The sequence below is a fragment of the Hemitrygon akajei genome, chromosome 1 (assembly GCF_048418815.1).
Source record: "Hemitrygon akajei chromosome 1, sHemAka1.3, whole genome shotgun sequence".
NCBI classification, from domain to species: domain Eukaryota; kingdom Metazoa; phylum Chordata; class Chondrichthyes; order Myliobatiformes; family Dasyatidae; genus Hemitrygon; species Hemitrygon akajei.
The window spans coordinates 83,954,210-83,969,132 of NC_133124.1; the positions used below are offsets into that span (position 1 = coordinate 83,954,210).

Sequence of the window (14,923 nt, forward strand, 5' to 3'; positions counted from 1 at the left end):
CCCCCCACCCCACCCGCACAAAGGTCTCGTCAGGTACTGAGCTCCAGAACGTCCCCCCCCCACCCGCACAAAGGTCTCGTCAGGTACTGAGCTCCAGAACGTCCCCGTCCCCCCACCTACACAAAGGTCTCGTCAGGTACTGAGCTCCAGAACGTCCCCCCCCCACCCGCACAAAGGTCTCGTCAGGTACTGAGCTCCAGAACGTCCTCCCCCCCACCCCACCCGCACAAAGGTCTCGTCAGGTACTGAGCTCCAGAACGTCCCCGTCCCCCCCACCCACACAAAGGTCTCGTCGGGTACTGAGCTCCAGAACGTTCCCCCCCCCACCCGCACAAAGGTCTCGTCGGGTACTGAGCTCCAGAACGTCCCCCACCCGCACAAAGGTCTCGTCAGGTACTGAGCTCCAGAACGTTCCCCCCCACCCGCACAAAGGTCTCGTCAGGTACTGAGCTCCAGAACGTTCCCCCCCACCCGCACAAAGGTCTCGTCAGGTACTGAGCTCCAGAACGTCCCCCACCCGCACAAAGGTCTCGTCAGGTACTGAGCTCCAGAACGTTCCCCCCCACCCGCACAAAGGTCTCGTCAGGTACTGAGCTCCAGAACGTCCCCCACCCGCACAAAGGTCTCGTCAGGTACTGAGCTCCAGAACGTTCCCCCCCCACCCGCACAAAGGTCTCGTCAGGTACTGAGCTCCAGAACGTCCCCCACCCGCACAAAGGTCTCGTCAGGTACTGAGCTCCAGAACGTCCCCCACCCGCACAAAGGTCTCGTCAGGTACTGAGCTCCAGGCCCCCCCCCACCCGCACAAAGGTCTCGTCAGGTACTGAGCTCCAGAACGTCCCCCCCCCCACCCGCACAAAGGTCTCGTCAGGTACTGAGCTCCAGAACGTCCCCCCACCCGCACAAAGGTCTCGTCAGGTACTGAGCTCCAGAACGTCCCCGTCCCCCACCCGCACAAAGGTCTCGTCAGGTACTGAGCTCCAGAACGTCCCCCCCCCCCACCCGCACAAAGGTCTCGTCAGGTACTGAGCTCCAGAACGTCCCCGTCCCCCCACCCGCACAAAGGTCTCGTCAGGTACTGAGCTCCAGAACGTTCCCCCCCCCACCCGCACAAAGGTCTCGTCAGGTACTGAGCTCCAGAACGTTCCCCCCCCCCCCACCCGCACAAAGGTCTCGTCAGGTACTGAGCTCCAGAACGTCCCCCACCCGCACAAAGGTCTCGTCAGGTACTGAGCTCCAGAACGTCCCCCACCCGCACAAAGGTCTCGTCAGGTACTGAGCTCCAGAACGTCCCCCACCCGCACAAAGGTCTCGTCAGGTACTGAGCTCCAGAACGTCCCCGTCCCCCCACCCGCACAAAGGTCTCGTCGGGTACTGAGCTCCAGAACGTCCCCGTCCCCCCACCCGCACAAAGGTCTCGTCAGGTACTGAGCTCCAGAACGTCCCCCACCCGCACAAAGGTCTCGTCAGGTACTGAGCTCCAGAACGTCCCCGTCCCCACCCGCACAAAGGTCTCGTCAGGTACTGAGCTCCAGAACGTCCCCCCCCCCACCCGCACAAAGGTCTCGTCAGGTACTGAGCTCCAGAACGTTCCCCCCCCACCCGCACAAAGGTCTCGTCAGGTACTGAGCTCCAGAACGTCCCCCACCCGCACAAAGGTCTCGTCAGGTACTGAGCTCCAGAACGTTCCCCCCCACCCGCACAAAGGTCTCGTCAGGTACTGAGCTCCAGAACGTCCCCCACCCGCACAAAGGTCTCGTCAGGTACTGAGCTCCAGAACGTCCCCCACCCGCACAAAGGTCTCGTCAGGTACTGAGCTCCAGGCCCCCCCCCACCCGCACAAAGGTCTCGTCAGGTACTGAGCTCCAGAACGTCCCCCCCCCCACCCGCACAAAGGTCTCGTCAGGTACTGAGCTCCAGAACGTCCCCCACCCGCACAAAGGTCTCGTCAGGTACTGAGCTCCAGAACGTCCCCGTCCCCACCCGCACAAAGGTCTCGTCAGGTACTGAGCTCCAGAACGTCCCCCCCCCCACCCGCACAAAGGTCTCGTCAGGTACTGAGCTCCAGAACGTCCCCGTCCCCCCACCCGCACAAAGGTCTCGTCAGGTACTGAGCTCCAGAACGTTCCCCCCCCCACCCGCACAAAGGTCTCGTCAGGTACTGAGCTCCAGAACGTTCCCCCCCCCCCCACCCGCACAAAGGTCTCGTCAGGTACTGAGCTCCAGAACGTCCCCCACCCGCACAAAGGTCTCGTCAGGTACTGAGCTCCAGAACGTCCCCGTCCCCCCACCCGCACAAAGGTCTCGTCAGGTACTGAGCTCCAGAACGTTCCCCCCCCCACCCGCACAAAGGTCTCGTCAGGTACTGAGCTCCAGAACGTCCCCCACCCGCACAAAGGTCTCGTCAGGTACTGAGCTCCAGAACGTCCCCGTCCCCCCACCCGCACAAAGGTCTCGTCAGGTACTGAGCTCCAGAACGTTCCCCCCCCCACCCGCACAAAGGTCTCGTCAGGTACTGAGCTCCAGAACGTCCCCCACCCGCACAAAGGTCTCGTCAGGTACTGAGCTCCAGAACGTCCCCGTCCCCCCACCCGCACAAAGGTCTCGTCAAGTACTGAGCTCCAGAACGTCCCCCACCCGCACAAAGGTCTCGTCAGGTACTGAGCTCCAGAACGTTCCCCACCCCCACCCGCACAAAGGTCTCGTCAGGTACTGAGCTCCAGAACGTTCCCCCCCCCACCCGCACAAAGGTCTCGTCAGGTACTGAGCTCCAGAACGTTCCCCCCCCCCACCCGCACAAAGGTCTCGTCAGGTACTGAGCTCCAGAACGTTCCCCCCCCCACCCGCACAAAGGTCTCGTCGGGTACTGAGCTCCAGAACGTCCCCGTCCCCCCACCCGCACAAAGGTCTCGTCAGGTACTGAGCTCCAGAACGTCCCCGTCCCCCCGCCCGCACAAAGGTCTCGTCAGGTACTGAGCTCCAGAACGTCCCCGTCCCCCCGCCCGCACAAAGGTCTCGTCAGGTACTGAGCTCCAGAACGTTCCCCCCCCCACCCGCACAAAGGTCTCGTCAGGTACTGAGCTCCAGGCCCCCCCCACCCGCACAAAGGTCTCGTCAGGTACTGAGCTCCAGAACGTTCCCCCCCCCCACCCGCACAAAGGTCTCGTCAGGTACTGAGCTCCAGAACGTTCCCCCCCCCCCCACCCGCACAAAGGTCTCGTCAGGTACTGAGCTCCAGAACGTTCCCCCCCCCCACCCGCACAAAGGTCTCGTCAGGTACTGAGCTCCAGAACGTCCCCGTCCCCCCACCCGCACAAAGGTCTCTTCAGGTACTGAGCTCCAGAACATCCCCCCCCCACCCGCACAAAGGTCTCGTCAGGTACTGAGCTCCAGAACGTTCCCCCCCCCACCCGCACAAAGGTCTCGTCAGGTACTGAGCTCCAGGCCCCCCCCACCCGCACAAAGGTCTCGTCAGGTACTGAGCTCCAGAACGTTCCCCCCCCCCACCCGCACAAAGGTCTCGTCAGGTACTGAGCTCCAGAACGTCCCCGTCCCCCCACCCGCACAAAGGTCTCTTCAGGTACTGAGCTCCAGAACATCCCCCCCCCACCCGCACAAAGGTCTCGTCAGGTACTGAGCTCCAGAACGTCCTCCCCCCCACCCACACAAAGGTCTCTTCAGGTACTGAGCTCCAGAACGTCCTCCCCCCCACCCGCACAAAGGTCTCGTCAGGTACTGAGCTCCAGAACGTCCCCCACCCGCACAAAGGTCTCGTCAGGTACTGAGCTCCAGAACGTCCCCGTCCCCCCACCCGCACAAAGGTCTCGTCAGGTACTGAGCTTCAGAACGTTCCCCCTCCACCCACACAAAGGTCTCGTCAGGTACTGAGCTCCAGAACGTCCCCGTCCCCCCACCCGCACAAAGGTCTCGTCAGGTACTGAGCTCCAGAACGTCCCCGTCCCCCCACCCACACAAAGGTCTCGTCAGGTACTGAGCTCCAGAACGTCCCCGTCCCCCCCACCCGCACAAAGGTCTCGTCGGGTACTGAGCTCCAGAACGTCCCCCACCCGCACAAAGGTCTCGTCGGGTACTGAGCTCCAGAACGTCCCCGTCCCCCCACCCGCACAAAGGTCTCGTCGGGTACTGAGCTCCAGAACGTCCCCCACCCCGCACAAAGGTCTCGTCAGGTACTGAGCTCCAGAACGTCCCCGTCCCCCCACCCGCACAAAGGTCTCGTCAGGTACTGAGCTCCAGAACGTCCCCGTCCCCCCACCCACACAAAGGTCTCGTCAGGTACTGAGCTCCAGAACGTCCCCGTCCCCCCACCCACACAAAGGTCTCGTCAGGTACTGAGCTCCAGAACGTCCCCGTCCCCCCACCCGCACAAAGGTCTCGTCGGGTACTGAGCTCCAGAACGTCCCCCACCCGCACAAAGGTCTCGTCGGGTACTGAGCTCCAGAACGTCCCCGTCCCCCCACCCGCACAAAGGTCTCGTCGGGTACTGAGCTCCAGAACGTCCCCCACCCGCACAAAGGTCTCGTCAGGTACTGAGCTCCAGAACGTCCCCGTCCCCCCACCCGCACAAAGGTCTCGTCAGGTACTGAGCTTCAGAACGTTCCCCCTCCACCCACACAAAGGTCTCGTCAGGTACTGAGCTCCAGAACGTCCCCGTCCCCCCACCCGCACAAAGGTCTCGTCAGGTACTGAGCTCCAGAACGTCCCCGTCCCCCCACCCACACAAAGGTCTCGTCGGGTACTGAGCTCCAGAACGTCCCCGTCCCCCCACCCGCACAAAGGTCTCGTCGGGTACTGAGCTCCAGAACGTCCCCCACCCGCACAAAGGTCTCGTCGGGTACTGAGCTCCAGAACGTCCCCGTCCCCCCACCCGCACAAAGGTCTCGTCAGGTACTGAGCTCCAGGCCCCCACCTCCCCGCACAAAGGTCTCGTCAGGTACTGAGCTCCAGGCCCCCACCTCCCCGCACAAACATCCCGTCAGGTATTGAACTCCAGAATGTCCCCCCCCCCGTCAGGTACTGAGCTCCAGGCCCCCCCCAACATGCAAAAAGAATGTTCAAATTGAAGTTTACTCTGCTGTGAAAGTTAGCTTTTTGCAGCAGCAGCACAGCACTTTACAAAATGGCAAATATAGATTTTATAAACATAACAAAAACAACAAAGAAAAACCAGAAACATAGTCTGAGGTAGTATTAAGGTTTTTCAGGCTGGTTCAAGAACGTAATGGCAGTAGGAAAGGAACAATTGTTGAACCAACCTTAAGGTATGGGTCTTCAAGCTCCTAATAACAGAAAAAATAATAGGGCTTGACGCAGATGGTGAGGGTCTTTAATAATGGATATCCCTTAAATGTAAAGGCAGAGACCACTACAGTGGTTCCATTCATCACATCTTGTCAGTAAGAACAAACTAGAAGCAGAGAAGTTACTGGGGGAAAAAAATCTAACAAGATGTTGTGCACTTGGAAAGTCAGGCATTAATCCTTATAAATATAATAACATGAGTTCATCTGGGGAGTTGGGATTAGTATGCAAAGATTAATCAGTGAAAGTCAGCATGACCCTGTCTGGCTATTTAACTGATGTTCTTGAATAAGTAACAAAATGCATTGACAAAGGGCAGTGTGGTTGAACTTCCCCAAGAACTTTGATGAGGTAGCACATGGGAGACTGGTCAAAAAGATCAGAGCTCATGAGATGCAGGGTAAATTAGCAAGTTGGATCCAAAATTGGCTTGGTCGTATGAGGCAACAAGTGATGATTAAAAATTGTTTTTGTGATTGAAAACCCATGGTCATTGATATGTAACAGGGAATGGTTCTTGGACACTTCCTGTTTGTTGTATAATTTATGGATATGAACATAGGAGGGTGATTAACAACACTGCAGATAACACATTAGTTAGAGGTGCTGTTGATAATGAAGAGGATAGTCATGGGTCACAGGAAGACACTGTTAATGTTAGACAACAATATAATACATTTTCAGTGCATCTTGTCAGTTTAAAGGGAGAGTTGGAACTGGGGCTCTGTTGAGTACAAATGAAGCATGGGAATTGGGCCATGGTGAGCACAAAGGGAGCATGGAGACTGGCCCTGGTGAGGGAGAAGGGAATGCAGGAACCGAGGCCTCAGTGAGTGGGAAGAGGGCATGGCAAACTTCACCAAGTGAACTAGTTGCCACAACAATGGGGTTTCTGACTCATCAGATGAATCTCTTTCATAGAGCTTTATCAAATGCCTTCTAGAAATCCATGTTTGTAGCATCTATCATTGATGATGTGAGTGACTATCACAAATAATTTATCCAAATTCCTCGGACATAATAAGTTGTACGATAAGCTGATGTTTGTCATAGGACTCTGTCTTTCATTCTTTCAGAGGATATGGTTATTGCTGGAAAGCCCAGCATAATTTCCTAATCATAATTATTCTTGAACTGAGTGGTTTATTGGGTAATTTCAGAGAGCAAGCAATAGTCAGCTGCCACAACCAAAACAAGAGGTATTTGAACCATGTTCTTTTAGCAGCAATCTGGTATTTTCACAGTAACCATAACAGATACTGGCTTTCTCATTTCTGATTTGAATTAATTAAAATTCCCCAGATGAGCTCATGTTATTATGTTTAAATTGATTAATAGCCCTGTAACATCACAACAATATTTTTTGCTCCCTTCTGTTCAGCTGTCTCCCCTGCAATGAAAGTTAAACCAGAAAGGTGTCCAAATTCTCTCATCCCTGTTTGAGTTTCAGAGAGCTTTTATTGTCTCTCGTTTTTCTTCAAGCTCATTTGTCTGTTGTTAATGATAGTTTTTATTTCTGGAATCAAACACAATTTAAAATATTTTAATAAACTATGTAGTGAGTGGGGTGCCGCAGGGGTCGGTGCTGGGCCTGCAGCTGTTTATCATTTGCATTGATATTTGGAGGAGGGGACTGAGTGTAGAGTAGCAAAATTTGCTGATGACACTAAACTGAGTGGAAAAGCAAATTGTACAGAGGATGTGGAGGGTCTGCAGAGGGATATAGTTAGGTTAAGTGAGTGGGCCAAGGTCTGGCAGATGGAATACAATGTTGGTAAATGCGAGATCATCCACTTCGGAAGGAATGGAAGAGCAGATTATTATTTCAATGGTGAAAGATTGCAGCACACTGTTGTGCAGAGGGACTTGGGAGTGCTTGTGCATGAATCGCAAAAAGGCTTCCTCACTAAATATATTTAAGAAACAGATAGGTTTTTACGAAGTAAGGGAATTAAGGGTTATGGGGAAAAGGCAGGTAGATGGAGCTGAGTTTACGGCAGTTCAGCCATGATCTTATTGAATGGCGGGGCAGGCTCGATGGGCTGGATGGCCTACTCCTGCTTCTATTTCTTATGTTCTTATGTTCCATTGAAAATTGGAATTAGATTCATATTTAATATCACCGGCGTATGTCATGAAATTTGCTGTTATGCAGCATCAGTACATTGCAATACATAATAAAAACTAAAAAAAGTAGTGTGGTAGTGTTCTGGGTTCAATATCCATTCAGAAATCTGAAGCTGTTCCTGAATCATTGTGTATGTGCACCTTCAGGCTCCTGTACCTCCTCCCTGATGGTAGCAATGAGAAGATGGTATATCCTGGGTGAAGGGAGTCCATAATGATGGCTGCCGGCTTTTTAAGGCACCACTCTTTAAAGATGCCATGGATGCTGGGGAAGCTAGTGCCCATGATGGAGATGACTGAATTTACAACTTTCTGCAGCTTATTTTGATGCTGTGCAGTGCCACCACACCCCCCCCCCCCCCAACCTTACCGGACAGTGATGCAGCCAGTTAGAATGGCCTCTGTGGTACATCTGTAGAAGTTTGTGAGAAGTTGGCTTTAACTTCTAAAAATGACCCTTTTAAATCACAATTAGAAATTAAATCCTGCAAGTTATTTTTTTAAAACTGTAAAAACAGAAAATGCTGGAAATGCATAGCAGGTTAGGCTGCATGTGTAGAAGGGGAAACTGTTACCATTCAGGGTACTCTCGAACTCGGTGAATTCCCTAACACTGTTGTTTTGATGCTTGGGTTTTTCCTCTCATCCTGATTACGCAACCACATCTGATGTGAAGTTTTCAGGAGAAAGCATTGGTTAGTGTGACCTCTGTTCAGAGTAAGTCTGGCAAGACCAGAAGTAGTTATCAAGTCTGAGAAAAAAAAATTGGAATTGCTCAGAGTTTCCCAAACTCTGGGGATGGAGGGATTCAGACTTGTATGAGCAGATGACAATTGACAGCTTGTATAGTATGCAGTGTGTGTAAATGTCTCTGGTGTGTGTATTCCTCCAGGAACAGGCCCTGTGGTCGACGATGCTGTGCTGAACTAATTAAACTAATAATTAAAAGCCTACTAAGCTTGTTTCTTCAGCTTCTATGTACATTGCTTTCCATTCTCAGCATGTTCAAATGCCTATCTAAGAATCTCTTAAACATCTCTATCATATTTACCTACACCACCAGCCCCGGAAGTACAATCCTGGCACCCACCACTCTTGTATAAAATAAACTTGTCCAGCACATCTCCTTTAAACTTAACATCAATCTCACCTTAAATGCATGCCCTCTAGCTTTAGATACCTCAACCATGTGGGAAAAAAAGATGCCAGTTGTCTGTCTATGCCCTTCATAATCTTATAAACTTTTATCAGGTCTCCCCTCAGCCTCTGCCATTCCTGAGAAAACAGCCCAAATTTAAACAACCTCTCCTCATAGCACATACCCTCTAATCCAGGCATCTGCAATCCTTCCACATCCTTGCTTATAATGGTACAAACAAACCTGAATGAAACTGGATGTTTAGTAATAAAATGCGCCTCTTAACTTGGCCTTGTATAACCAAGGGAGAAGTTGTAAACCAGACGCGTCTCTTGAGCCGACATTCCTTAAAGTGAGCTTGTGTGCTCTTTCACAGGTTTCCATCTGTGTCTAAATCCTCAGAGAAGACAACTGAAAGCCTGGAGTTTCCCAAAGAGCTGATGGAGGACTGGAGCACGATGGAAGTTTGTGTTGACTGTAAGAAATTTATTTCAGAAATCATAAGCTCCAGTCGACGAAGTCTTGTCCTAGCGAACAAGCGTGCACGGTTAAAACGGAAAACTCAGTCTTTTTATATGTCCTCCACAAGCACGTTGGAATTTCGACTGGCGACGCCAAAGGAGCGAACTATAAAAGAGGTTTAGACTTGTGCCTTTTTATTTTCTCTCCTCTTCCTGAAGTTTCTTTTGTTGAACTGGCATCTCAGAAGGAAATAACTGGATCCATAAAACACTGGAACATGGGCTGACTATGCTAAAATTCCCAAGTATGTAACTTTCACCTAACATCAAAAGCCAGAATTCATTTATATGGACATATCTTTGTGAATGGGTTTTATCAAAGAAGAAATAATGTAAGTTACCTGTAAATAAATGTAATATATTTTATTAATAGGAGTATTTGGGCCCTACTGACATTGGTAATGGGCATCTTATTGCCACTTGCAACAGTTGAAAATTGACAACTTGTATAATATTTAATCAGTGCAGTTTATGTACATGGAATATACTACAAACAGACAAAGATTAATCTGGAACATCTGAGTAATCATATGCGATGTTTGTGTCTATAGACTAGTGAGGAAGATTGTTTTGGATGTGATGGGCACTGGGGGCTCACTTTTCTATGAATTTAAGAAGTTATTTTATGTTCTAGCAAGGATAATGATGGAATTATCACACTGTTCACTGATAAAGCTCCAGAAAATTGTCAGTATTTGTTAGACTGATTGGTGGACCCTTGCTAAATGCCAGCTTATGCAAGACAAGTTTTGCACTTAGATGAAGTACTTGTTTCAATGCTCTCTTTTAAAACCCTTTTGATTTTCTTTCTGACTGTAGCATCATGAGCAGTTGTCCTTGGAGCTAATCAGGCCAGCACAATGCAACAAATCCACTGCTAACTCAACTATTACCTTTCCCTCTGGGCTTATTGGTTCCCAGCCTGAACACTTAAGGAATAGATTGCCATCATCTCCACGACCTTTCACTCCAACCCTTCCTTCTCCCACCCACACCCCATGAGCCTGTGTACCTGGCTGTGCTACAATACATAGTTTCTAAATTATATTGGATAGCTGATATGAACAAGACTACCATTCAGTTCACTTGTACCACCGAGATTCCTGTATGTTCCTTGTAATTGCATTAAAAAAAAAGCACTGTAATCTTTATTGAGTCTATTGTCTCTTATTTAGCAGTGGTGAAAGAGTATTCACTTTAAGCCAGCGTATAACTTCTCCAACTTGGTCAGTTTCCTATATATATAGATTGATTGAGATACTGCTTGGAATAGGCCTTTCTGGCCCTTTGAGTCATGCTGCCTAGGAATCCCCAATTTAATCCTAGCCTAATCACAGGACAATTTACAATTACCAAATAACTTACCAACAGGTATGTCTTTGGACAGTGGGAGGAAACCCACACAGTCATGAAGAGAAGGTACAAACTCCTTACAGGCAGTAGCGGGAATTGAACCTGAGTCACCAATACAGTAAATCGTTGTGCTAACCACTGTGCTACTGTGCCAATATTCTGTAGGCTTACTACTTAAATAAATGATCATTTAAGTAGTAAGCCTACAGAATATCCACTTTTGACATTATCTTACACAGTTTTTGAATTTCAATGAGGTTAACTGGAGATAGTTAACACAGCTTATCACGGTGACAAGTGAACATTTTCTGTTTGCTGATTCTAATCCACAATTAAGTTTGAGAATTTATAATTTATAGTTTGGTTGAATAAAACTGTTTGGTTGATGCACAGCCTTTATACAGGAAGACCAACTTCAGTCATTCAATAGGTTCAACAAAAGAGAGACATTGATTTAACACCACAGAATTAGATACTGTTATGATGACATATGACAAAAGGCTGGAGTTTATTAGTACTCTAGTTTATGTTCAAATTATGCTAATTATGATTTCCTTATTTAAAATGTACAGAATTACAGCTGACGAAGGGTCTTGGCCAGAAGCATCGACTATTCATTTCCATAGATGCTGCCTGACCTGCTAAGTTCCTGCAGCATTTTGTGTGTGGTGCTCAGAATTACAACTCGTGTTTTTCTGTGTTTGATTGCACAACTTTTAGGATGTTGTTAGTCACAGGGAGCTGATAACCAGTCAGCATGCCATCATGCATTTTGAAATATTCTCTGCTTTACAAATTTGAACACTTGTAATAAGTAGAAGTGGCACAAAAGGAATTACTTGAGCAGCACACATGGTGAAATCATAGAAAACTACAACACAGAAACAGGCCCTTTGGCCCATCCAGTCCATGCTGGACCACTTAAACTGCCTAGTCCCATCAATCTGCACCTGGACCATAGCCCTCCATTCCACTCCCATCCATGTAGGTATCCAAGCTTCTCTTAAACATTGAAATTGAAATCGTATTCACCACTTGCACTGGCAGCTCATTCTACACTCTCACCCCTTTCTGAGTGAAGAAGTTTCCCCTTGTGTTCCCATTAAACATTTCACCTTTTACCCTTAACCTGTGACCTCTAGTTGTAGTCTCCCCCAACCTCAGTGGAAAAAGCCTGCTAGCATTTTCCCTATCTGTACCGCTCATAATTTTGTATAGCTCTATCAAATCTCCCCTCAGTCTTCTACATTAAAGGGAATAAAGTTCCAACATATTCAATCTTTCTTGACAAACTTACTGGAGTTCTTTGAGGACATAATGACTGCAGTGGATAGAGGGGAACAGATGGATGTCATATACTTGGATTTCCAGAAGGCATCCGATATGGTGCCACACAAGAGACTTATAAATATGATATAGGTGTATGGAGTCGGAGGAAGTGTATTGGCATGGATAGTAGATTTGTTAACCAATAGAAGACAGAGAGTTGGTATAAATGGGTGTTTCTCCGGTTGGCAGTCAGTGGTGAGTGGGGTGCCACAGGGGTTGGTGCTGGGCCCACAGCTGTTTATCATTTACATTGATGAACTGGAAGAGGGGACTGAATGTAGCGTAGCAAAATTTGCTATTGACACTAAACTGAGTGGAAAAGTAAATTGTACAGAGGATGTGGAGGGTCTGCAGAGGAATACAGACAGGTTAAGTGAGCGGGCCAAGGTCTGACAGATGGAATACAACGTTGGTAAATGCGAGATCATCCACTTCGGAAGGAATGGAAGAGCAGATTATTATTTAAATGGTGAAAGATTGCAGCATGCTATTGTGCAGAGGGACTTGGGAATGCTTGTGCATGAATTGCAAAAAGTTGGCTTGCAGGTACAACAGGTTATTAAGAAGGCAAACAGAATTTTGGCCTTCATTGCTAGAAGGATTGAATTCAGGAGCAGGGGGGTCATAATGCAACTATACAGATACTGCTGAGGCCGTACCTGGAGTACTGTGTGCAGTTCTGGTCTCCATACTTGAAGAAGGATATACTGGCTTTGGAGGCAGTGCAGAGGAGGTTCATCGGGTTGATTCCAGAGATGAAGGGGTTAACCTATGAGGAGCGATTGAGTTACCTGGGACTATACTCTCTGGAATTCAGAAGAATGAGAGAGGATCTTATAGAATCATACAGAATTTTGAAAGGAATAGATAAGATAGAAGTAGGAAAGTTGTTTCCATTGGTAGGTGAGACTAGAACTAGGGGACATTGCCTCAAGATTCAGGGGAGAAGATTTAGGATGGAGATGAGGAGAAATTGTTTTTCCCAGAGAGTGATGAATCTGTGGAATTCTCTGCTCAGGGAAGCAGTTGAGGCTTCTTCACTAAATATATTTAAGATACAGTTAGATAGATTTTTACTTTGTAGGGGAATTAAGGGTTAAGGGGAAAAGGCAGGTAGATGGAGCTGAGTTTACAGACAGATCAGCCATGATCTTACTGAATGGCGGGGCAGGCTCGATGGGCTGGATAGCCTACTCCTGCTCCTATTTCTTATGTTATTATGTTCTTATAACTCAGGCCCTCTGGTCCCAGTGACATCCTTGTAAATTTTCTTTGTACAATTTCAATCTTATTTACATCTTTCCTGTAGGTGGGTGACCAAAATTGCACATGATACTCCAAATTAGGCCTAACTGTTTTATACAACTTCAATATAACAATCCAATTCCTGTATCAATACCTTGACCTATGGAGGCCAATGTGCCAAAAGCTTTCTTAACGACTCTCTGTAACTTGACATCATTTTCAATGGACTTTGAACCTGTATTTCCAGATCACTTTGTCCTACCTCAGTGCTCTGTACCTCATTGTGGAAGATCTACCTTGGTTGATCCTCCCAAAATGCAACATCTCACACTTGTCTGCATTAAATTCCATCTGCCATTTTCTAGAAGTTGGGACCTCTGTGTATTGATAAAGAAAACTTTCCTGAACACATTTAACAAACTCTATCCCATCTAGACCTTTTACAATCTAGGAGTCCCGGTCAATATATGCAAAGTTAAAATCACCTACTATATCAGCCTTAAGTTTCTTGTAATAGTCTGTGATCTTTCTACAAATTTGTACCTCTAAATCCTGGGGATTGTTGGGTTGTCTAATGTAGACCCATTAACCTGGTCATACATTTCTTATTTCTCAGTTCCACCCATAACACCTCACTAGACAAGCTCTCCAGTGTGTCCTGACTGAGCACTGCCATGTCATTTTCTCAGTGTAGTAACGTCACCCCTCCCCTTTGAACCCTCCTGCTTTATCGTGCCTAAAACAACAGAACCCCAAAATATTATGCTTCCAGTCCTGCCCTTCTTACAACCAGATCTCACTAACGGCTACAGTACCACAATTCATCATGTTAATCCACTCCCTGAGCTCCTCTGCAATACTTCTTTCATTGAAATATAAGCAACTCAGTACACCATGCTCAACCATTTGCTTCCCGATTTTGAGTTCTTAACAACATCTGCCTCCACAACCTCTCCACTAACTGTTCTGGCACTCTGGTTCCCATCCCCTTGCAACTCTAGTTTAAGCCTCCCTGTGCAGTATGAGCAAGGATATTAGTCTCCCTTCAATTTAGGTGCAAACTGTCTCTTCTGTACAGGTGCCACATTCCCTGGAAGAGAGCCCAATCACCCAAAACTCTGAAGCCCTCTCTCCTACACCAACTCCTTAGTCACATCTTAAGCTGCATGATTTTATTATTCTGGCCCCACTAGCAAGTGGCACGTGTAGTAAAAATGAGATTACAACCCTGGAGGTCCTGCCCTTTAACTGCTCTTAACTCCCTGAACTCACTTTGCAGAACTTCATCCCTCTTCCTACCAATGCTGGAGGTTTGTTAATATTACTGGGGTGACTTAATTTGTTTTCTTCTCTTTAATTCTTCTCATTAAATTGTATTTAATGACTTGCGTGTTTATTCTTTATTAAATAATCACTCAGTTCTTCATTGCAGACACGTTATTACTTCCCTACATGGAAGATTATTCCACATATTTTTGATGAGTGGAGGATTATGCTGACACGTGTCCTTTCATGGAGGATTTAGAACTAGGAGAATATAATTTCATCATTAACGCGTGGCCCGTTAAGGATGAGGTAGCATTTGTTCTCTGAGACATGTGAATCCACAGAATTCTCTGTCCCGTGGAGATGATGAAGCCAAATGATTTACAATGTTCACAGCTGAGACAGACAGTCAATGGTTTTACAGAATGGACAGAAAAGTAGAGTTGAGTCCATGGCGAAGGTTCGAGGTGATAAGTGTACGGATCCTACTACCTCTGTACCAGTCAGTGTTCTCTAGTTTTCATGAAACACACTGAACTTACCATTTTTTTTTAAACACAAGAAATACTGCAGATGTTTAAAATATTGAGCGATACACTGAAAATGCTCATAGAGCTCAGCAAGT

General features: G+C 48.0%; 1 protein-coding gene across 6 annotated transcripts in view; it reads left to right on the top strand.

Moving 5' to 3' along the window:
- The window catches only part of LOC140728294 (protein spire homolog 1-like), a 258,068-nt gene extending 247,814 nt beyond the window's left edge, over positions 1–10,254 (top strand). For all 6 annotated transcript variants that reach the window (XM_073046825.1, XM_073046842.1, XM_073046849.1 and 3 more), the window contains one exon: positions 8,961–10,254. In XM_073046825.1, coding sequence (XP_072902926.1) covers positions 8,961–9,228 — 268 coding nt within the window. In that variant the 3' untranslated portion in view covers positions 9,229–10,254. The remainder of the gene's footprint in view (positions 1–8,960) is intronic.
- Positions 10,255–14,923: the final 4,669 nt, after the last annotated feature.